Here is a 24,605-nt window from a genome sequence, read left to right on the forward strand (position 1 = left end):
CGCGACATAATGATGAAGAGCCAGTGAACCCATACAATTTTATTATTTTCTAGCGCATTTTGTGTGGACGTGTAGGGCTCTGCCTGGGCAGCTGTTGACTGCAGCGTCCGAGGAAAAGTTGTGCTTTCCGGGAACGTAACGCCACGGTGTGTGTGGATGTTGAAGCTCCGCCTGAGCAGTGATTAATTTTTTACCCGCATCAAAGAGTTAGGCTTCCGGGACACATAGTATAACGCTACAGTGGGTGGATGGTGAAGCGTCGTCTGAGTAGTAATTCATTTACTACCCGCGTCCGAGAGTTAGGCTTCCCGGACACATAAAATATCGCTATGTTGTGTTGCACATTTCATTTACAACCTTGCTTATTATAATGCTCATACACAACAATGGTCCAAAACAGTAACATAAAGTTGTCGTGGGAACTCCTAGAATTCTCGGCCCAAAACAAAATTTTAAAATCACAGTGTTTGGATTTCCTTCCTTTAAATAGTGGGTTCAGTGGTTCTTTAAACTGTAATGGTATTATTAAGTAATAATATCAGTACTTGGTATCAGCAAGTACCCAAATATAAATACATCGGTGCATCCATTAGTATTTTTGCAATAACATATGGACCAATACAGGCACTATAATTAGCTAACCTCTTTCGGAACAACAAAAGGACACTTCATTAGACATGGGAGGCGATCATTTCCCATCACTCTCAATTTCCGCCAGCCTCTTCTCCCGCAGGTACTCCTCCAGACAGAAGACGGCGACTGAATCCGATTCCACGTCAAACTTGTTCGCGAACAGGTGATGATGGCTCAGGATCCAAGGCAGGTCTGCGACAGCGAACACACATACCTCCCGCACAAAATTGCCGTGACACTTGGCCTCGCCAATCCACAGCACCAGCCGTGCAATCGAAATTCCGTGATACACGTGAGAAGTGGCCGACATGGAACCCGGAACTCCGGGCATTTGTTGGGAGGTGGCCCAGAGGATCTCGTCTGGGCTGTAAGCGTCTTTGCACCACTCGATCAGCTCATGGATGCGGCTGTCTGTCAGCACACTGTTGATGTATCCCCGGCAGGCGATAATGTAGGCGCTGCCCTTCAACACAGAAAGATCGAAGGGCGCCGGCCCCCTGGCCTTCCCTGTGGACTGACAGGAGGGGTAGGTAGTAGAGAAAGAAAAAGATAGTTAGCTAGAAATAGGCCATTGAGGCCGTCTCATGATGTGCAGCAAGAATAGAAAAAAATATCCAGCCTTCTCTATTTAAGTTTGAAGTCATCACGTAACACATTCCCTGAATTGTACAGACCATGGAGCTGTGTTGTCGCATACGGATGGTGCTATATACACAACTTATTGTTGTTACGTACATTCATTCATTTCAACATCTTCACCTGTAAATGTCCGTTCACCGGGGCCCAAGTGGTTGTCACTCTCCATTTCTGATTCTGGGGAAAGGGGTTAAAATGTATGCTGTTTGCCCCATCCAGAGCCTTCAGGTCCCGCACCATCTCCAGGTTGGTCTTCATGGGGAAGTCCTGCCCACAGAGGTTGATGAAATACTTCCACTCCGTGCTGACGTTCAGCAGATCCGACATGCAGTTGAGGTCCGCCTGCACCCGAGTCCAGCCGGCGTAGACCACTTTCACGGGTTGACTGACCATGAAGACGTTGGGGAAACAGGAAGCGATGTTGGCGATGGCGGCTGCTACGGTAGCTTGGGCTTTTGTGTCGACATGGACGCAGTACACGTTCTGGGGCGCGTAGATGGCTCGCAAGAGCCGCTCAAAGTTCTCGACCTGGAGACACATGGGACGAGGTCATGGATTTGGTTAGGCTCAGAATGAACATAACAGTTTATAAAAGTGTTACACACCATGTGTCTAATGATCTTACTATAAGGAAGAAAGTACATTATAGTAATAGAATAGAAGAGATTAAAAGTTAAGAGGTAAACATTTCTGAAGATAAATACTGAACATATATTATGTACACCAACACACAGACAATATGAGTAGTGAACAGAATTGTTTTGATGTCAATACGACTAGAAATTCTTTAATGATTACTGCATATTACGTTTTCTCTATGCATGTTGTGAATGTTATGTTGTCTTCAGCCAGACAGGGAAAAATAGAATCCAGGTAGAAGAGTAGAGACCTTATGGTGGGCGACGATAGAGTATGCCAGGGGGAAGTCCATTTCTTCATGGAAAGCCTGAGTGGCGTAACCCCTCGTTAACATAAAGTTTCTGTTGAATTAATTGCCACTCAATTAATTTTCAATTAAAATGATAAATCAACACGTCCAACAGTGCAACTGTTCTAAGTCAAGGATTGGATAAACATATTTGGTCGATAAGATGACACAATTTATGAATTCAGGAAGTGAAGATGTTCCCAGATTTGCAACACACTTGTCGTGGTACTTTTGGACACAACAAGAATACTGAGGAGGATTATCACATCAGAAACATTGATTTTAATATATCTGCTATTGAAGCTCAATAGATTATCGGGGGTTTTATCGATTCGGCCTTTGAGTAGTCTCTTTAAAGAAACAAAATGGAAGTTGGGAAGGCTTTACAATTATTAATTTATATTAGTGAAATGGGGAACATAGGAACGAATACGAGATAGTGTATGAGTTGGGCTTTGAGAGTTTTTCAAATAATGTTTTTTGTTGCCTTCATATTTTTTACTAACCCATGCCGTACCGATGTCTATGGTGGAGACTAAAGTTTTTATTGGACTGTATTATGCGTAACCCATTTCACGTTTTGTGTGGCATAATCCACAAATATGTGGTAGTTGTGCCTCGTAAAATGATATCCACACGGATATTTACTTATCTACAAATGCAAATTATTTACTTGAGACTCTTAAAGTTGTTATATACATGGATATTACACAATCCACAAAAACATCATGTCCGCCCGTTTTTGTACAATAAATCCAAAGTCCCGTTTACATATTTGTGGATCATGCCTAGGCCAAATGAATATGCGTAACCCACAGAAGACGATCACCTTGCAGTCCACAATACTTTTTTCAAGTACATTTTACAATCAAGATCCACAAATAAAAAAGTTGTAACTTGTGTCTTCTAAAATTATATCCACTCTTACTTTCAGAACAGATTACGACCATCACTCCAGCTCCTTCCAAGCAATTTGCTTTTCCTCACTGGGGATTCCCTCAAAATATATTTTCTTTGGGACTTTTGGACTTTTTGGGACCTTTTGACTTCCTACCTTTCTCCTATGTTTACACTGGCTGTTTCATCATAATAAAGCCAACTGTGTTCTCATAATGGTCATATTTTCAACTTCATAGAAGTTGAATATTCAGCCATATTACAGCAATTCATGTATTTCCAAATTGTTCCCTTTCATCCAGCTTGTGTGCTGAAAATCATTTAGAAGTGCATAGGAATCCTTTAAGATGTATATCACTTATTCCGGAACCATTAATATTATATCCGACATAACGCTTGTTTGATTGTGTATTTGTAAAACTGTACCTTTGAAATAGCAACTTCGACAGTACCTTTGAAATAGCAAGGGATATATGGCTGTCTACTTTTGCACTTATCGCCCTCTATAGGTGGATGCTATGTACGCGGCCAGATTTCGCGGCCAGCCCGGCTGCGGTACACACTGGACAAAACTCGACGACATCAGATATCATAATCTCTTCTGAAAGTGAGTGTGGATAGCAATTAAAAAAACACTAAAGCAAATTAAAAATATGTGTGCATCGGGGCATATTCATATGGATATCCTCTTACAAAGGACAGGTAAACAATATTTGTGGTTTGTTGTAGGCCTACACGTAATGTGAATAGTCTTCTGTGGGTTTTAACTCACTTTTATTTCTTTTACATGCTTGTCGCCATCTACAAGTTCATGCTTTGTACGCATCCAGATTTTCAGACCTTTTTATTTTACATTGGACAAAACTGGATTTGCATTTGTGGAGATCCACAAATGCATATAGACGAGTTCACATGTCGCAATCTGTTTGGATGTAATTGTAGACATTTTAATTTAATAAAAAATAAATGTATTTGCGGTTCTTGATTGCAAGCACAAGTGAAAAAATTATTGTGGACATAGGTTGGAAAACAATCCCCAAAGAAAATTAAGCAACTCACAAGAGCCATGCGATCGACAAATGATAAAAACGTCCATAAAAATAATGTTGGGAAAAAATAGAGTGCACAGTCTCACCTGCAGTCCTGAGTGGCATTTATGTAGTATTCATCTGTGAGCTTGACTTTCCTTCTGTAGTCCCTGTTCTGGGCCAGCCACTTGGCCTTCTTCAGGCTGCCTGGGTCTCCCAGCACGACGGCCGTACAGTTCAGGCCGTCCTCACCTTCCCGTGAAGCCCTAGGGACCTCCAGCTGTTCTTTTGCGTGACTGTTTTGGTAGTTAATTAATGGTAAAGGCACCAACCATTTATCTGGTTTCTTTATACAATAGACCCTCCAAAAAGCAATCACTATGGCAACGGGAATTATTCCTCGCAAGAGTTGCCGTGAGTTTACATTGATCAGGGGTGTCATTCCAAAGCCTAGCCTTTATACGACTAAGTTGGCAAGATTAGTTTTCATGCAATAAGCAATGATCTGCAAGACTGGTGCCCAAAAAGGAAGGGGCGCGTAAAATTCACACGATGAGGGCCAGATATTAAGGTCAGGGAGAATCTGCTGAATGGAAAAATGGGTATTTTTGAGGCAGTCTAAAAAAAATGCAGAATTTGATGGTTTGGTCCTCCTTGCGAGCAAGCTGTGTAACCTGAAAGATAAGATGAGCAATTACCTTCAACAATCAACAAAAAATGTGTTCCTTTCTGGGAGTAGTACAATGAAACTAGTAAACACTGTATTGTTGAGGCCTTACCTCATTCCTAGAATTTTTTCTTAGATCAGACATTCCAGCTCAAGTTTCAAACCATAATTTTGTATCATGTTGCTATTTTTAAAGTAACTCTTAACAGCTATCCTCAAACGATCATTTTATATATTTTTTAAACAATTGGACAGAACTGGACACAATATTTGAAACTGGTCACACAACAACACTGATTTTCAACAGGCCCAAAGTATGACTCATAGGAGTAGTAACTTGTCACACAATGTGCTCAGGCATACACAATAAGGCAGACATTTCAGTAACAGATGTAATTTACGATCGGATGAGGACATGTTGGCAATAATTCAGGATGTAAAGTCTCCAAAAGTAATACACAAAAAAAAAGAAAGCCTATAGGCCTACCTGGTATGGAGTCAATTTAGAGTAGAATGTCCAGCATGCATGAGCGAGTCTCCCACACGCTGTGGGGATGTCGAGCAGAGATCAAATTAATTGTGAGCGGGCGGGAAAATGTCCAGAGCACAGATGAGCATATTGAGCGCACAGAGAGAGCGTTGAGAGGTCAGAGAAAATGATGGTGATCCTAGAATATGGAACTGAACACAAGAAATGATGACATGGGCAGGCCTCTCTAACTCTCTGCGCTAGCTCAGAATGTAACTGGGCTCGCTCGACTGGCTCTCTACTTGCTCTCAAAACTAATTTGAACGGAAATTATTGACATCTAGCTTGGGCCAATCGTAGTTCTGCCTTTTGGTACAATGCCATTGATTGGTTGGCCGATTTTCAATTTTATTCCTGGGGGCCAGAGTCTGACGTTACGAAAATAATGCTCTCAGCGTGCTCAACAGAGTGCAATGTTCATATCGTGTTTGGGGAGAACGGCAAAATCCTAGGATCTTATCCCAAGTGATGAAATGTCATTTGCGAGGACAAATTACAATGTTTAAAACAAAGAAAATGGGTTTTGGGTCTTTAAATCGCATTGGGTCACCCAAAACACGCATGTAGGCCTAATAAGCTAACCAGGGCATCAACTATGTAGATATGCTGTTTAGAGCAAAGTATTTTTCATGACCTAATAGATTGCTCAAAATCCCCAAAAGCCAGTTTATTATTTGCCTGCAACACTTGAAAAAATTATACAGCTGACGCTCAAGTCCCAATGAGAGAGTTCTCTCATTATTGTGAACTTCTCATCAAGACTTTAGCTTCGTCATAGTTTAGCGAAAGACACTCATCAAAACAAACATTAATATCATAAGATGTACTTTGATTATTGGATAAGTAGCGTTGGTTTCAAAAGCATGTAATAAACATTTATAAACTTTTATAAGAGTTACAATTTGCAATAAACTATCATAGATGTATGTACTACTTTATGTCCAAGTACACCCAAATAATACTTTTTGTCTTGCAATTCTTGAGTTGCTTGTTCGACAATTTGTTTAGGTCGTTATCAGGTAAAATAAGTAGGAATCGTATGCTCTGGCCTTTGTAGTCACTAGAGCTCATCCATATATTTGAAAGGTTGGCGAGGAATGCAACGCATGACTAATGATAATATGCACACATATACATTAAACAGATTAAAAAAAGAATAATACAACATCCCCCCCAAAGAAAGGAACTGTTAGCAACCTCTCCTTTGCCCATCAGCTCGTCACAGAGGTTCATTCTAGTCAGGGTTCCACCCCTTCATCCCGTCCTCCACCCTTCCCTGCCCAACATCCCCCGGGCTTGTGCGTGACTTGCCCTCCTGCATGCTTCAAATTTTTAAGATTTAAATATGCGTTTCCACAGCTCACCCTAGATTGGCCAAGACTTGCCTAACTGCATGCTTCATATTTGAAACTATAATTATGCTATATTCCGGCTTTGTAAATCTTTTTATACAAATATCCTATGCTTAATTTAAATTAAATGGGCATGGCTAATTTTGGCAGGACACTTTAGTCACGCTCCCCCCATTAGCTGACAGCTAACAAGGTCCAACAAAAAACACCTGAGGTGATAGGCGGTCAATTTAAGACCTTCCATCTCAAACAAGCTCTGCGAACTTAAGCGTACTGAGCGTATTTTGACCACCACCTCCCTAGCCCCAACCTGCTTGGGTTTTCCCCCCATGGGGGATTTGATCGTATTTTTTATAGTATTTTATCATTGTTTTCAAATGTTGGAATGCTATTACTATCTCTTTCTGATATCTGTATGACATGCTTTAAATCCATGGGAGCACCAGAAAATAGTGGAACCATACCTTCAAACTGACATTACGAGCGCTAGCAAGCTAGCAAGTTCATGGCTATCTAGCTAACTACTTTAACTTGCAGCTAAAAGTTCTACTCGTGAACAAAGTATTTATTTGTTTATTTATGCATAGATGCCTGTGGCGTTCAGATTAAATGCAAGTAATGTTAGCTTAAAAATATTGTGAGCCAAATGGCTCACGTTCCCCGATCCAACTTAGATCTCCTCACTTCATGGTGACAGGAGGCTGGGTGGATAGGATAGTTACCTCCTCTCACCACTCAACCTTGGTTTGACAATTTAAGTACACCCATTCGAATGTAACTTCTCAATATGAATTTGAGTAGGAATAGAACTAGCCTATAAAAGTAATTTTGACTAATATGAACTGGACATGAAGAACTAAATAACAGGGATTTCCTCGGCCAGCCAGGCAATGTGGCACCAGACCCTTGAATGTGTCGCTCTATCATAACCGTAACTATGCTCATTATTACGCCGAAGCTTCGGCGGTGGCCGGACGGCGTCGACGGCGGCTGGAAATTACGCTGATTTCCTTTGAGCATTTCCTATAATAGGCTACTGTGTAAAATTCTGTTTAGAATTAATGTTAGTATCAAGAAAAGAAAGACCCACCGGTTGTGGGTATTCCAAAACTACTTTCAATCATGTATGATTTTTTTCAGGACCAGTCCCCCTAGGCTTGAGCTACTTCATATAAGCTGTTATCAAAGAAATCAACGGTTACATTTTATGGCAATCTATGATTAGTATTGGGCCTATGTATCATTTAAATACATTAATAGTGGAAAATAGCTAATCATCAGTTTTTCTATAAGTGGGACTATTTCTGGTGAAGTGCCAGTGTGTGCATCACAGAGTCAGGGTGCGCTAACGTCAAACTTGAAACCTAGAACAATGGAACGTGTTGATGCATGTCTCCTGTCATTGTATGGATAAATGCTGATTTAGCGGTCCCCGCTAGAAAAAATGAAAAACCATTGTATAGGGAAACCTTAAGAGGCGCAATAATCAAGACATCCACCAGTGCTTTGCAAACTATTCGGCTTTGTTGTTGCCTTTTTAACGATAAAGTATTTTTTTCACACTTGCTCCGGACTCCGCGATTCCTCATGCTCTCTTAGTTGGTTGAAGTGATAGAACTCGGTTATTTTCTACCACACTGTCTGAATGAACACATCTTGAAAGTGAAACAAAGCGTAGCTGTGCGGGAAACCACCATTATTTCATGCCCTGCAGATAATCTTAAAGACCATTTTGGACGGTAAACTCAATACTGTATGGTCAGTATTCAGTGATCTAAAGGGGCCAGTAATTTACAGGGAGCCCCACTGAAAATCATTGTGTGTCAATGCAATTTAATTAATTTCAGGAATATACATAATGAATGGTTTGGAAGAAGTAGGGAGGTGGGGAACTGTCAGTGCGTGTTAAATCACAGGGTAGCCTATGAACTTCAGAACATATGTAATTAACAGTATGCACCTATTTTCCAATAAGGGTATGGCCAAAAGTGTATCACCTGTCCATATGGCCTGCATCATTTGCACCACTAACACATTTCTGTCATTCCAGTTCCGTGCCACAATTTGTCCTGATGGAGGGTTATTGCAACTTGTCACAGTCGACGAAAATGTTTAGGGGTGCCATGCGTGCTGTAAGCGGGGCAGTTACGCTTCCATGGTCGCTCACGTGCAGACTCATGAACGGACGGCTGTGAAGCACGATGGTAATTCTCAGTGCATTTCATGGTATAAACAAAACCGGTGACTGTGGTAATTGTGATTAAAATAATATTAGATACGTGGTTTTTATCATGTGCACTTTTTTGGAGCAGTCATGCTCACAACACAAAGTAGGAATGGTGAATGACTTGTAATTTGTTTTGTTTTTTCCCTTTTTTTTGGTAGGATACAAAATCTACAAGTGCCACCTGGAGACGTGTTCCAAGAAAATCTCACATCATCACTGTTTTCGTTTTAATATAATCATTCAGACAAATCTTTTCATAAATCACCTAAAAAAGTGCCCAGACAACCCCAGTCGGCAGGCTTCCTCCAGCCGCCCACACAGCCACTCTCCAAATGGTCCACTAGGCCCAAGTTCGCAGATCAAAAAAACAACTTGCACGTTGTGCAACATGGTTCTCAACAAAAAAAAATTAAACAACAAACATTAGGAGATGCCACACAACAGCCACATTGATATCTGTGCCCGATATCAAGGTTAATCACTATCACTAGCCTTTCATTCTTCGTAAATTAGTCCCATGTCCACCCTATTCCCTTGTAAACTCCCTTGTAAACCCCCATGTTGTATTCCCTTGAAACTGAAACTATTGTACAAAGTACAATTCACAATAAACATGAAAATACCTGTAACTCTGCCTTTGTATTCTATCAGGCCATGAGTGTGGAAGGCTAAGACCCAAGTTCAGTTTTCTTTGTTTTCATTGAATAAGCTTTCTAGTGCAGCATCACAAAATGTAAACAAGTTTGTGTTGTCTGTTTCAGGCTTTGAGAATGGCCGAATAAGAGGCGCCACCGAAATGTATTCAATCAAATTATTAGAGTTATTAATCTGTTGTCTTTTTTTACCGTTGCAGATACGTATGCATTTCTTAAATGCATATGACTCAGGGATGTCAGTTTCACCCGCGGGTCGGGTGCATTCTTTTTATATAAGGCCTACTATTTGAGGTCCAAGTTGCGGTCATTTATGAACCTGCGCACCACTGCTACATACAGATCACTTCCGCAATTTAGAAAAGTACTAGACACGCCTCCTACCTCCGTGATTTGGAAAAGTACAAGACACGCCTACTACGCCTACACAAGTCACACTTGCGATTTAGAAAAGTACAAGACACGCCTCCTACTACAAGTTACGCCTACTACAAGTCACGCCTCCATTTTACTGGACGAAGATAGATGCTATTGGAGACTGAAGGGACTGAAACAGAGAGGAATAGCGGTAGGAGAGTTTTTTTTACCTAAAAGCTATTTCCAGCAAACAGCTTCAAAACCATGTTTTCTTGAACTCAAATACTACGTTTACTTGTTGTGAAAACGCCATAATATGTCTCCTTTAAGGAATAACGCAGGCTTAAAATATTTTAGTTTGATAAAAAAAAAAAAAAAGTCTAATACTGGTGTCTTATTCATTCCGGGGTTTGTTTGGCTTCCGCTAATCCTAAATATTCGTGTTAGAGCCGGCGGTTGCAAATAGCATCCGTAGCAACGGTCTTTTTTTTATAGCAACGGTGTGGTACAGAAATATTATCTCTGTTATTCAGAAAAAATCTTCTCTCTATTCAACCTTGATTTTGCCAGCGATATGCATCCCCCTAAACCCCCCAAATAAAGCAAGTCTACAACTGATCTCCATTCCCACACATTTAATATAAACATAATTATGCTCATTATTACCAGTAAAACCCGTCGGAATACCATAGACATAACAGCAAAAAGTAAATGTAAACAGCTACCTCTGGTGGCTCGCTCCGGCATACCTGTGGCTGATCAGAGGAAACGCGGCGGCGCGAATACATACAAAGTAAATGCAAAGACGCGAATCTATGCGAATTTCGGGTGATTCTATTTGCGTGAGCATCAGCGTTCGTTCACTCTCTGAAGTCCAGATTGAAGCGCCAAATGGAGGCGAAGGTAATTGCTGCTGTTTGGGACTCCCGGAGCTCTATAATATAATGTTATATGTAATATCAAAGTACGACTCGCCTAGCAGAATGTGTGGCAGAAAATATTCTGAAGGTCTGGATGTCTTTAGATCTTCAACACGTATAAAATATTACTTGTTTTACACTGAGGAATGCACTCTTAACTTAACAAACAAGGGAAGTCAATGAAGTTAGGTTTAATGAAGGATCAAGAAATTACAAGGAGTGAGCAAGTGATCAAAAAGAGATGAGAATAATCTTTGCAAAACAGATCCTTTTAGTGAATCACATTTGTTGCCAGATACAGAAACAAATAATCTAATAAGAACATGAAACAGCCTTTGAGGCTTAGCGAACTTCTGTGATCAATGACCAGAAAAATGTGCCTACTGTGGTGAAACTATAGTAGCACCAGAAGTAACATGATTGACTCAAAACTAATATATTTGACTTCTCAGTACTTTTCCGTTGTGCTTAACCAATTTAATTTAATTCATTTTCATGATTAAAAATTTGTGATATAATATGCCACAATTGTTTTTGGGAGAGGCTTGCAATGGCCTCGAGGTCAGACTGATCTGCAGGGGGAAGCAGAAATTGACATTGCGAGGGCAGGATTGTCACATGAGGCTGCTCTGTAAAATTACAAAAATGTAAGTTCTGAAAAAAGGTTCTTAAGAAAATAAATTACCTTTAAGTACACCCACTTTAGGATACTATAATATATGATCATAGTAGGATAGTGGACTTTCTGTTCCAAATGGACGGGCATGGTTGACTCTACAACATACATAGGCCATAACACGTATAAGACCTAGTCAATTATAACCTTTAATAAAATTAGGGACGCAACGATACCAGTTTCGGAGCCGATACTGTGCTCATTTATCCGTACTCGTAAAACCTCTCCGATACAACTCGATACCACTTTACGCAGCGTGACGCGACATAATGATGAAGAGCCAGTGAACCCATACAATTTTATTATTTTCTAGCGCATTTTGTGTGGACGTGTAAGGCTCTGCCTGGGCAGCTGTTGACTGCAGCGTCCGAGGAAAAGTTGTGCTTTCCGGGAACGTAACGCCACGGTGTGTGTGGATGTTGAAGCTCCGTCTGAGCAGTGATTAATTTAATACCCGCATCAAAGAGTTAGGCTTCCCGGACACATAGTATAACGCTACAGTGGGTGGATGGTGAAGCGTCGTCTGAGTAGTAATTCATTTACTACCCGCGTCCGAGAGTTAGGCTTCCCGGACACATAAAATATCGCTATGTTGTGTTGTACATTTCATTTACAACCTTGCTTATTATAATGCTCATACACAACAATGGTCCAAAACAGTAACATAAAGTTGTCGTGGGAACTCCTAGAATTCTCGGCCCAAAACACATTTTTCAAATCACAGTGTTTGGATTTCCTTCCTTTAAATAGAGGGTTCAATGGTTCTTTAAACTGTAATGGTATTATTAAGTAATAATATCAGTACTTGGTATCAGCAAGTACCCAAATATAAATACTTCGGTGCATCCATTAGTATTTTTGCAATAACATATGGACCAATACAGGCACAATAATTAGCTAACCTCTTTCGGAACAACAAAAGGACACTTCATTAGACATGGGAGGCGATCATTTCCCATCACTCTCAATTTCCGCCAGCCTCTTCTCCCGCAGGTACTCCTCCAGACAGAAGACGGCGACTGAATCCGATTCCACGTCAAACTTGTTCGCGAACAGGTGATGATGGCTCAGGATCCAAGGCAGGTCTGCGACAGCGAACACACATACCTCCCGCACAAAATTGCCGTGACACTTGGACCTGCCAGTCCACAGCACCAGCCGTGCAATCGAATCTGCTTGATACACGTGAGAAGTGGCCGACATGGAACCCGGAACTCCGAGCATTTGTTGGGTGGTGGCCCAGAGGATCTCGTCTGGGCTATAAGCGTCTTTGCACCACTCCATCAGCTGATGGATCCGACAGTCTGTCAGCACACTGTTGATGTATCCCCGGCAGGCGATAATGTAGGCGCTGCCCTTCAACACAGAAAGACCGAAGGGTGCCGGTCCCCTGGCCTTCCCTGTTGACTGACAGGAGGGGTAGAGGGTAGAGAAAGAAAAAGATAGTTAGCTAGAAATAGGCCATTGAGGCCGTCTCATGATGTGCAACAAGAATAGAAAAAAATATCCAGGCTTCTCTATTTAAGTTTGAAGTCATCGCGTAACACATTCCCTGAATTGTACAGACCATGGAGCTGTGTTGTCACAAACGGATGGTGCTATACACAAACCGTATAAATCGTATTATTGTTAGTTACATTCATTCATTTCAATATCTTCACCTGTAAATGTCCGTTCACCGGGGCCCAAGTGGTTGCCACTCTCCATTTCTGATTCTTGGAAATGGGTTCAAATTGTATGCTGTTTGCCCCTTCCAGAGCCTTCAGGTCCCGCACCATCTCTAGGTTGGTCTTCATGGGGAAGTCCTGCCCACAGAGGTTGATGAAATACTTCCACTCCGTGCTGACGTTCAGCAGATCCGACATGCAGTTGAGGTCCGCCTGCACCCGCATCCAGCTGGCGTAGACCACTTTCACGGGTTGACTGACCATGAAGACGTTGGGGAAACAGGAAGCGATGTTGGCGATGGCGGCTGCTACGGTAGCGTTGGCTTTTGTGTCGACATGGACGCAGTACACGTTCTGGGGCGCGTAGATGGCTCGCAAGAGCCGCTCAAAGTTCTCGACCTGGAGACACATGGGACGAGGTCATGGATTTGGTTAGACTCAGGATGAACACAGTTTATAAAAGTGTTACACCATGTGTCTAACGATCTTAATATAAGGAAGAAAGTACATTATAGAAATAGAGTAGAAGAGAGGAAAAGTTAAGAGGTAAACATTTCTTAAGATAAATACTGAACATATATTATGTACAGCAACACACACAGACAATATGAGTAGTGAACAGAATTGTTTTGATGTAAATACGACTATAAATTCTTTAATGATTACTGCATATCAAGGTTTTCTCTATGCATGTTGTGAATGTTATGTTGTCTTCAGCCAGACAGGGAAAAATAGAATCCAGGTAGAAGAGTAGAGACCTTATGGTGGGCGACGATAGAGTATGCCAGGGGGAAGTCCATTTCTTCATGGAAAGCGAGAGTGGCGTAACCTCTCGTTAACCTAAAGTTTCTGTTGAATTAATTGCCACTCAATTAATTATCAATTAAAATGATAAATCAACACGTCCAACAGTGCAACTTTTCTAATAAGTCAAGGATTGGATAAACGTATTTGGTCGATAAGATGACACAATTTATGAATTCAGGAAGTGAAGATGTTCCCAGATTTGCAACGCACTTGTCGTGGTACTTTTGGACACAACAAGAATACTGAGGAGGATTATCACAGCAGAAACATTGATTTTAATATATCTGCTATTGAAGCTCAATAGATTATCGGGGGTTTTATCGATTCGGCATTTGAGTAGTCTCTTTAAACAAAAAAACTGGAAGTTGGGAAGGCTTTACAATTCTTAATTTATATTAGAGAAATGGGGAACATAGGAACTAATACGAGATAGTTTATGAGTTGGGCTTTGAGAGTTTTCAAATAATGTTTTTTTGTTGCCTTCATATTTTTTACTAACCCATGCCGTACCACCAAAGAATGTATGCCATCCGCAAACTCAAAGGACTCTATGTTGCCCCCCATCTCCTCCTTCTGTTATATCAAAGTATTGTCCAACCCATTCTGCTCTACTGTTCCACCTGCTTCTTTAACATGCTCACTGTCAAAAACCGGGTCAAACTCACACGTGTCACAAATATAGCTGCCAAATTAATTGGTCTCCCCACACCCACACTGTCAGAGCTCAATATAAAGGCCATCTCACGCATTGCATCCACAATAGCGCAGGACAACACACACTAGGGCTGGGCGATTAATCGAATTTTGATCGCGATTACGATTTTAGCGTCAAACGATCAGAAAATTAACATAATCGAGTTATCCGATTTTTTGTTAATTTTTTTTTTTATTATTTTTTTTTTTTTTAATGATTTATAGAAAGGTCAGAACAGCTGGACACATATCTGTATATCATTTTAGATTGGAACATTTTCTTTTTGACCATTTTGTGTATTTTTTTAAGGCGTAATTTCAAAGTTCTCAGTTACAACGGTTTTTTTGGGAGAGACATGGTGAATAAATACAACACGTTTTCAGACTCAAAGATAATCGTTTGAATAATCGTGATTTCAATATTGACCAAAATAATCGTGATTATGATTTTTCCCATAATCGAGCAGCCCTAACACACACCCTCTCAACTGCCACTTCACTGTCATGCCCTCTGCACGCAGGTATAGGTCCCTGTTGTGCAGGAGGGCTCGCTACGGCAAAAGCCTGGTGCCTGCAGCCATAACAGCACTCAATAAAAGGCCAAGATAAATCACCCCCAGTCCTACTCTGTGTAGATGTTTATGCAGATCTGTGTAGATGTTTCTGTTTATTGTCTGTCGGCGTGCGGCCCATATATGTAATGTACTGTGACGTGAAGAAAAATTTCCCCTTGGGGACAATAAAGTCTAAAGTCTGAAGTCTAAGTACCGATGTCTATGGTGGAGGCTAACGTTTTTATTGGACTGTATTATGTGTAACCCATTTCACGTTTTGTGTGGCACAATCCACAAATATTTGGTAGTTGTGCCTCGTAAAATGATATCCACACGGATATTTACTGATCTACAAATGCAAATTCTATACTTGTGACTCTTAAAATTGTTATATACATGGATATTACACAATCCACAAATACATCACGTCCGCCTGTTTTTGTATAATAAATCCAAAGTGACTTTTACATATTTGTGGGTCATGCCTAGGCCAAATGAGTACTAAAATTCTGTGGGTCTTCTGTGGTTCACTCTTAAAATTGTTATATACATGGATATTACACAATCCACAAATACATCACGTCCGCCTGTTTTTGTATAATAAATCCAAAGTGACTTTTACATATTTGTGGATCATGCCTAGGCCAAATGAATGACCCACAATGACCCGCGTGACCCACAGAAGACGATCACCTTGCAGTCCACAATACTTCCTACAATTTACAATCAAGATCCATAAATAAAAAAGTTGTAACTTGTGTCTTCTAAAATTATATTCACTCTTACTTTCAGAACAGATTACGACTATCACTCAGCTCCTTCCAAGCAATTTGCTTTTCCTCACTGGGGATTCCCTCAAAATATATTTTTTTGGGACTTTTGGACTTTGCGGACTTCCTACTTTTCTCCTAATGTTTACACTTTCATTTTGGCTGTTTCAACATAATAAAGCCAACTGTCTTCTCATAAGGGTCATATTTTCAACTGCATAGAAGTTGAATATTCAGCCATATTACAGCAATTCATGTATTTCCAAATTGTTCCCCCTCATCCAGCTTGTGTGCTGAAAATCGTTTAGAAGCACAAAGGAATCCTTTTAGATACATATCATTTATTCCGGAACCATTAATATTCTATCCGACATAACGCTTGCTTGATTGTGTATTTGTAAAACTGAACTACGACAGTGCCTTTGAAATAGCAAGGGATACATGGCTGTCTACTTTTGCACTTATCGCCCTCTATAGGTGGATGCTATGTACGCGGCCAGATACTCCTATAATGTCTCGCTCCGGCTTGTAGGACATGGACATCCAACGTCCAAGTGCTGTCACGTGACGACAAGATGGGGTGAGACTCCTAAGCTGTGTCCCAATTCAGGGGGGCTGTACGCAGAGCCGGCCCTAGGCATAGGCAGTATAGGCAAATGCTTGGGGCGCCGTCATCCGCGGGGGGCGCCGAAAACGGGGAGAAAAAAAAAATATATATATATATATACATATACATATATATATATATATATATATATCATTTTTATTTTTTTCCTGGGTGCCTGCCTGGCTCGTTGCTCTGTACCTGCCCTCTGGGAGGGGGCGGGGTCAAGAGTGTGCAGTGAAAGTGTATTAATGTTAATATTTCACACCTTAGCTTTCACATATCATTCATAGGCTATATATACACATTCATTTCACTGCACTTTACTGTTTTTTGCACTGTGGTTAGACTGAATTGCATTGCAATGACAATAAAGTTGAATGAATCTCATCACATTTTCATTAGTCTATATTAGTCTCATGTATAGCACACCAAGCATCTGTTTTTTTATTAAAATGTAACATGCAGTCGTCACATATACTTCTCTTCTCCCTTCAGATGCACTTTTAAAATATTTCGGTACCACCCCCAGTGACACAGCATCAGGTGCTGCTGTCCCGTCTACCTCTGCACAGCCCTAATTTTGTATTTTTTTTAGACTTCAGTTGAGTGCTTGTTTAATCTCTGGTTAGAACCAAACTAGATAAACCATACTACATTTAATTGTATTTACAATAATTTGATTCTGAAATCTATCTATTATTTTGCTTATGAATGCCTTTAGTAAACATCATGCATTTCCTTGCAGTATTTTGTGCATACTTATTGTATGAGTGATTCATTGCTTGTTACTTGGTTTGTAATACGTTTCGTGTGTTTAATTTTCTATCTAAAATCAAAGAGTCTCAAAGACAAAGCTATGTAGCTTCTCTGAGTTTATGAACATTGGTAGTCGAATTTACTGTGCGATCCAACGGGGTAGGGGGCGCCAGCAAAAATCTTGCCTAGGGCGCCAAATTGGTCAGGGCCGGCCCTGGCTGTACGAATAGTAAATTCTCCTAACCTTTATGCCTCCTTTACTTAATTTTTGTTGAAAAGTTAATGTGCTTCCTTTCGACCATGAATTCGACTCTAGCGTCTCTACGGTGGAACTACAGTTTTCCGAAGTTGGTCTACGACAAGCGCTCTTTTGATCCATGCGTTCTTCTCCAGTGGTGTATAAAGTACTCAAAAGCCATACTTAAGTAAAAGTACAGATACCTTACTGGAAAATTACTTAAGTAAAAGTAAAAGTCACCTTTTAGAATAGTACTTAACTAAAAGTATTAAAGTATCTGATCTTTACTGTACTTAAGTATCAAAAGTACTTTTCTGATATTAAATGTACTTAAGTACTGAAAGTAAAAGTACAAGTAACTGCTGTTAATAAAAAAGCAAAGGGTCAGAATTTTGAGAATAATGGAGTTTATTTCAACTAACACAAACACAATAGGCAAAACTCCACAAGGCCATAAACACTTCCGGTCCAACCTACCTCCAGGACCTCCTCACCGCTCATTTTAAATCAAGGACACTCAAACCTCCTTGCAGTGTTAAAGTGTGCTATACAAATTAAATTAATTATTTATCATTATTAAAACAGCACCGAAAGTAAAAACCATTTAAGTCATTACTTAAAACTAAAAAAATTCCTGTTCATCTTCAAAAGAAGTTGATTCTCAAAATTTTGAGAATTCAGTCTCGCTCTTCTTGGGCTGAAGACTAGGCCTGCGATGCTAAATAGCCTTTCACAGGCTGCTGACAGTCGTAGGAGTTTTGATCGACGTAGCAACAGTAACTAAGCAAGGGGGCTTTGCGAACGTGCGCTGGGACAGCTGATTCGCCAAACAGGCTCGCAGTCTGTGTTCTACCACAGTCCCCGACGTTATTCTCATATCTCTCATGATTCATTTTTTTTTTTCTAAAGATGAGTTGATTTTGTAACGAGTAACGAAGGTTTCAAGGGAAATGTAGCGGAGTAAAAGTATCCGTTTTCTTCGCAAAATGTAGCGAAGTAAAAGTAAAAGTACAGAGAAATATAAGTAGTAAAGTAAAGTACAAATATCCAAAAAAACTACTTAAGTACAGTAACGAAGTATTTCTACTTCGCTACTATACAACACTGTTCTTGTCGTATTGATTTCAATCAGGTTGTCGCCAATAGTGTGAATCATTTAGGTCGGACGCTTTCAAGGAAAACAAAGGACTTTTTGCCTATAATGACGTCTGTGGTATCACTCCTCAAGTAGTCCGGTAACTTTTCAACCCCAGCGTCTTCGGTTGCTAAGCGACGTCAACGTCTTTTTTGTAATAAGCGGGATAATGTATAGAACGTCGCCGGTCGAATTTAAGCCCCTTCAGTGGGAAGCAATTACCCTCGCTGCGAGTCGGTGTCCTGTTCGCCCCGTCGGGGCTTATTTTCCCGACAATGACCGGCATTCTATATTTTATCCCTTAATTACACGGCTCTTCTCATTGCTGTAGACTACATTCGTATTCGGTTGCTAATAGTCCGCAAATTATTTCTCTGCTGATCAACGCTACGAATGATAACAAATACATTGGAAAAAGACACACTGTGTTATTTTTTCGATTTGGCAAGTAGCCATTACTAATAATACCAATACTCTTTGGCTGGGATGATGAGGCATCAGACAATCAAGTCATTTTAGCCTGAATACATAGGTAAAAAGCATCAGAGCAGGTTGCTAGTACCATGGACAGTATCAGAACGATAACCTGATGAACTAAATGGATGTGGTAGGCTACACCACGGGATGCATCTGCAGACCACTGCCACATAAATAAAGGTGAGACGCGATATTTATTGCTTAAGATTTGCTGGTGCTGGGGCGAGGTCTTTTGTGTTTTTTGCACTCAAGTGGTCGGCTGTTTTAACTTGCAATTGATAGTCGGTGGAGTCAGTCTCTTGTTGACACAAAGTGACTTTTGGTCATTCTTGCTTTGCTTGAATTCTGGAATAATTGTGGGGGGGAGTGCTTGAGTTTTGGTCAGAATGCCTGATGTAGGCTAGTTTTGATGGAATGCGTGAATTGAGAACAGCCAGCTCATGATGTGATACAGCGTTCAGCTGTGCAACAAATATTCTTTTCTTTTTCAATCTTGACGACTTTTGTAGTGCTGTGTGTAGCCACACCTTTGTCCCTTCTGAACTTAAACACACAGTTAAATTCCTTTCCTAGCTCCTCTTGTTTATGTTGATAGCTCAGCCATATCATGTCACGTTGTCAACATTGGACAAATGGAGTAGAACATAGTGGGTCATATGTCCGATGCTTTTTGAAAACGTTTTCCTCATAAAACGTGCCAGACAGATTTTGCATACATTTTATTCCTTAGTAATTAGCTACATGGTTATGCCGTCTTTCAGAACCTTTCATTACCGGCACTAAAGAGAGAAAAAGAGTGCATCCTCATTGTACCCAGCACTTCTAAAAATGCACTTCCGAATGCGTCTCTGTCCCCAGCACATTTCAAACCAAACTGACGCCCATGGTTATTATTGGAATTCACAGCTCATCTACTTCAGAAGAACTATACCCTTCAGTATGGAGATTCTCCAACAAAGTGGAGCACCACCACTTCCTGAGATGTGGTTTGCAAACAGTTGTTGGCGCTTCGTTTTATGTGTAGGGACCCTAGTCATGCTAATGCAGAAGTTTGGTGCTATTTTTCTTAGCAATAGGTGGTTAAAAAATTCCGATTTGGAAGCGAAACACAATGCCCCAAGCCAATAACATGGACGCTAGGGTTGCCGCGGTATACGGTATCATCCGTGTTACCGGTGTTGAGGCCAACACCGATTACTCGGTGTTGCACACCGGCAACACCAGTTTTTTTTTTTTTTCAGTAATAAAAAACAAATTCAGTAAAAATGTGTAGAATAGGCCACCGTTCTGCTCTGTGCAGGAGAATTGTCGCGCCGAGAATTGACGTGCTTCCTTACAAGACCGGTAACCATAGCAACGCCGGTAAACAAACCCCGCAAAGCCCAATCTCTACGTGAGCTCCCCGAGCTACGGCCATCCGGAGGCGCACAGAGCTTTTGGCCGTGATACTATGATATATAAAATTATATTATACTATTATATATAGAACGTTATAAGACGCCGAGAATTGGCGCGCTGCCAGCCGCTGTGACCGAGTGTGAGAGGAGAATTGACGGAGAAGATGGCGGTTGACCTATAGTTTCAAAGTTAATATCGTTTATACCGGTAATACCGGTGTTGACACGAGCGTATTACTCGGTGTGAAAATGTCCACACCGCGGCAACCCTAATGGACGCCAAACATTGCGCCGGGCAAACTCTAATACTCGATTTTCAATGAAAAAGGTAGTAGCCGGAGGGCTTATTTGATGGGTTTTCATGCCAAAACAAAAACCCTGGGTTCAATTTGCGCCGGAATTATACTTTAAGGAGTGGACCCATCAAAAACACATTTCACAAACGCATGTTTTTGCAATCACAATTAGGTTGTTTCATTCAAGTGACTTGCCATCGTTCTCATCTCGGCGGAATAGTCGAGAAGAGAATGAAGCCCTCCCGCGCGATTAGCCAGTGACGTCAATGGGGGTGGCAAGTGGAATCACGGGACAGCACTTGGACGTTGGATGTCCATGTCCTACAGACTGCAGCTAGCCGAGAAATCTAGACGCCCCTAGCGGCAACAAATTCAATTTGCAGCCAGGGAGGTCTAGCCTTCTGTCGTCATTTTTCGCTGCTTGAAACAGAAAGTGTGTCAGGCCAATCAGATCGTGAGGGGCGGAATCTAGCAGAATGGCGACAGAGCTGCGACGGTTCCGTGTTAGAGGTAAACAATAATGGCTGCTGCTGGTGGCGAAAAGCTGTCTTTGGACTCGGCTTTGGCCGCGACTCTTCAAGACTTGAAGTTATCAATTTCTTTGAGAAATGAACAAAGAACTGCACTGAAGTCTTTCCTGGAAAAGAAAGATGTATTTGGAGTTTTGCCGACCTGATACGGTAAAAGTTTCATCGTTGGTCTCCATTCTCTCAATCCACCATTCGCAACACTTCCCCATGGAAGTTTCCGTCACTCTGACTACGTCTTCTTCTTCGTTGCTTTGATTGGTTGTAGCACTATCCTATTGCGTGCAGAGGGAACTTGAAAGACACCGTACGAGACCAGACCGAATATCTTTCCGATATGGGTCTGGCTTGCCAGGCTAGGCTGCAGCGAGACCTTACTCAGATTTCGCGGCCAGCTCGGCTGCAGTTCACACTGGACAAAACTCGACGACATCAGGTGTCATGAGTGTGGATAGCAATTTAAAAAACACAAGCAAACCAAATATATGTGTGCATCGGGGCATATTCATATGGATATCCTCTTACAAAGGACAAGTAAACAATATTTGTGGTTTGTTGTAGGCCTACACGTAATGTGAATAGTCTTCGGTGAGTTTTAACTCAATTTCTTTTACAGGCTTGTCGCCATCTACAGGTCCATGCTATGTACTCATCCAGATTTTCAGACCTTTTTTATTTTACGAAACAGCTGTGGTTCACATTGGACAAAACTCGATGAGATCGACAAATGCATATAGACGAGTTCACATGTCGCAATCTGTGTGGATGTAATTGTAGATATCTTAATTTAATTTAAAATAAATGCATTTGCGGATCTTGATTGCAAGCACAATTGAAAAAAATGATTGTGGACATAGGTTGGAAAACAATCCACCAAATTATTAAACAACTCACAAGAGCCATGCGATCGACAAATGATAAAAACGTCCATAAAAATAATGTTGGGAAAAAACAGAGTGCACAGTCTCACCTGCAGTCCTGAGTGGCATTTATGTAGTATTCATCTGTGAGCTTGACTTTCCTTCTATAGTCCCTGTTCTGGGCCAGCCACTGGGCCGTCATCAGGCTGTCTGGGTCTCCAAGCACGACGGCCGTACAGTTCAGGCCGCCCTTACCTTCCCATGAAGCACTAGAGGCCTCCAGCTGTTCTTTATCTGGATTATTTAACCATTTATCTGGTTTCTTTATAAAAAATACCCTCCAAAAAGCAATCACTAAGGCAACGCAAATTATTCCTCGCAAAAGTTTCCGTGACTTTACATTGATCAGGCGTGTCATTCCAAAGCCCATATACGACTAAGATGGCAAGATTAGTTTTCATGCAATAGGCAATGATCTGCAAGACTGGTGCCCAAAAAGGAAGGCAGGCAGGACATCTAAAATTCACACTATGAGGGCCAGATATTAAGGTCAGGGAGAATCTGCTGAATGGAAGAATGGGTATTTTTGAGGCAGTAAAAAAAAAATCAGAATTTGATGGTTTGGTCGAGCCAGCAGTATAACCTGAAAGATAAGATGAGCATTTACCTTCAACCATCAACAGAAAATGTGTTCCTCTCTGGGAGGAGTACAATGATTACTCATAAAGGTCACACGGGTACTGCCTGTTGGCCGAATATCAATTATTCTGTTTAGTCAAGGCATAATCAAGGCACCTTAAACTTGATGTTCTGGTTTCAACATGGTCTAATCCTGGTCTAAAACGTCCACCAACTAAATCCTGACTCTTAAGTTTTGCATTCGGTTCTTTACTTGACCAATGGGAATCTAAACTAGTAAACACTGTATTGTTGAGGCCTAACCTCATTACTAGAAATTCTTCTTAGATCAGACATTCCAGCTCAAATTTCAGACCATCATTTTGAATCATATTTTTATTGTAAAAGTAACTCTTAACAGCTATCCTCAAACCATCATTTACATATTTTTTAAATGACTGGACAGAACTGGACATAATATTAGAAACTGGTCACACAACAACACTGATTTTCAACAGGCCCAACGTATGACTTATAGGAGTCACACCATGTGCTCAGGCATACAGAATAAGGCAAACATTTCAGTAACACATGGAATTTACCATTGAATGAGGACATGTTGGCAATAATTCAGGATGTAAAGTCTCCAAAAGTAACATGCAAAAAAATTTAAAAGCCTATAGGCCTACCTGGTATGGAGTCAATTTAGAGTAGAATGTCCAGCATGCATGAGCGAGTCTCCCACACGCTGTGGGGATGTCGAGCACAGATCAAATTAATTGTGAGTGGGCGGGAAAATGTCAAGAGCACAGATGAGGATATTGAGCGCACAAAGAGAGCGTTGAGAGGTCAGAGAAAATGATGGTGATCCTAGAATATGGAACTGAGCACAAGAAATGATGACATGGACAGGCCTCTCTAACTCTCTGCGCTAGCTCAGAATGTAACTGGGCTCGCTCGACTGGCTCGAGCGAGACAGTCGAGCAGTTGGTACAATGCCATTGATTGGTTAGCCAATTTTATTTCTGGGGGCCAGAGTCTGACGATACGAAAAGAATGCTCTCAGAGTGCGCAGCGGAGTGGAATGTTCATATCGTGTTTGGGGAGAACGGAAAAATCCTAGGATCTTATCCCAAGTGATGAAATGTAATTTGCGAGGACAAATTACAATGTTTAAAACAAAGAAAATGGGTTTTGGGTTTAATGGCTCTTTAAATCGCATTGGGTCACCCAAAACACGTATTTAGGCCTAATAAGCTAAGGGTACCAGGTTATCAACTATGTAGTTATGCTGTTTAGAGCAAAGTATTTTTCATGACCTAATAGATTGCTCAAAATCCAGAAAAGCCAGTTTATTATTTGCCTGCAACACTTGAAAAAATTACACGCTCAAGTCCCAATGAGACTTTAGCTTCGTCATAGTTTAGCGAAAGCCACTCATCAAAACAAACATTAATATCATACGGTCTACTTTAATTATGGGATGAGTAGCGTTGGTTTCAAAAGCATGTAATAAACATTTATAAACTTTTATAAAAGTTACAATTTGCAATAAACTATCATAGATGTATGTACTTTATGTCCAAGTACACCCAAATACTACTTTCTGTCTTGCAATTCTTGAGTTGCTTGTTCGACAATTTGTTTACCTCATTATCAGGTAAAATAAGTAGGAATCATATGCTCTGGCCTTTGTAGTC

At 40.9% G+C, this 24,605-nt stretch overlaps 2 protein-coding genes across 2 annotated transcripts; both read right to left on the minus strand.

The window, feature by feature from the left end:
* Window positions 1-582: 582 nt before the first annotated feature.
* LOC132451733 (beta-1,3-galactosyl-O-glycosyl-glycoprotein beta-1,6-N-acetylglucosaminyltransferase-like) lies at window positions 583-2,616 on the minus strand. Its single transcript, XM_060044363.1, has 3 exons — window positions 2,159-2,616; window positions 1,393-1,797; window positions 583-1,147 (listed from the first exon to the last, which is right to left on the minus strand). The coding sequence occupies exons 1-3, from the start codon at window positions 2,240-2,242 to the stop codon at window positions 689-691; spliced, it is 948 nt and encodes a 315-aa protein (XP_059900346.1). The 5' UTR covers window positions 2,243-2,616; the 3' UTR covers window positions 583-688.
* Window positions 2,617-12,346: 9,730 nt separating this feature from the next.
* LOC132451087 (beta-1,3-galactosyl-O-glycosyl-glycoprotein beta-1,6-N-acetylglucosaminyltransferase-like) lies at window positions 12,347-23,833 on the minus strand. The gene is made up of 5 exons (XM_060043374.1): window positions 23,595-23,833; window positions 22,398-22,930; window positions 13,929-14,019; window positions 13,165-13,569; window positions 12,347-12,910 (listed from the first exon to the last, which is right to left on the minus strand). The coding sequence occupies exons 2-5, from the start codon at window positions 22,715-22,717 to the stop codon at window positions 12,452-12,454; spliced, it is 1,275 nt and encodes a 424-aa protein (XP_059899357.1). The 5' UTR covers window positions 22,718-22,930; window positions 23,595-23,833; the 3' UTR covers window positions 12,347-12,451.
* Window positions 23,834-24,605: the final 772 nt, after the last annotated feature.

Source organism: Gadus macrocephalus, chromosome 22 (genome assembly GCF_031168955.1).
Source record: "Gadus macrocephalus chromosome 22, ASM3116895v1".
Classification (NCBI taxonomy): domain Eukaryota; kingdom Metazoa; phylum Chordata; class Actinopteri; order Gadiformes; family Gadidae; genus Gadus; species Gadus macrocephalus.

Bases quoted from the DNA above. Each gene is read 5' to 3' on its own strand.
- LOC132451087 (XM_060043374.1), bottom strand. From the start codon at position 22,717: ATGGGCTTTGGAATGACACGCCTGATCAATGTAAAGTCACGGAAACTT. The intron at 14,020-22,397 runs GTGAGACTGTGC...TTAATTCAACAG, and splicing joins AATGCCACTCAGGACTGCAG to AAACTTTAGGTTAACGAGAG. The intron at 12,911-13,164 runs GTGAAGATATTG...CCCTCCTGTCAG, and splicing joins CGGTGAACGGACATTTACAG to TCAACAGGGAAGGCCAGGGG.
- LOC132451733 (XM_060044363.1), bottom strand. From the start codon at position 2,242: ATGTTAACGAGGGGTTACGCCACTCAGGCTTTCCATGAAGAAATGGAC. The intron at 1,798-2,158 runs GTCTCTACTCTT...ATGTGTCTCCAG, and splicing joins CTATCGTCGCCCACCATAAG to GTCGAGAACTTTGAGCGGCT. The intron at 1,148-1,392 runs GTGAAGATGTTG...CCCTCCTGTCAG, and splicing joins CGGTGAACGGACATTTACAG to TCCACAGGGAAGGCCAGGGG.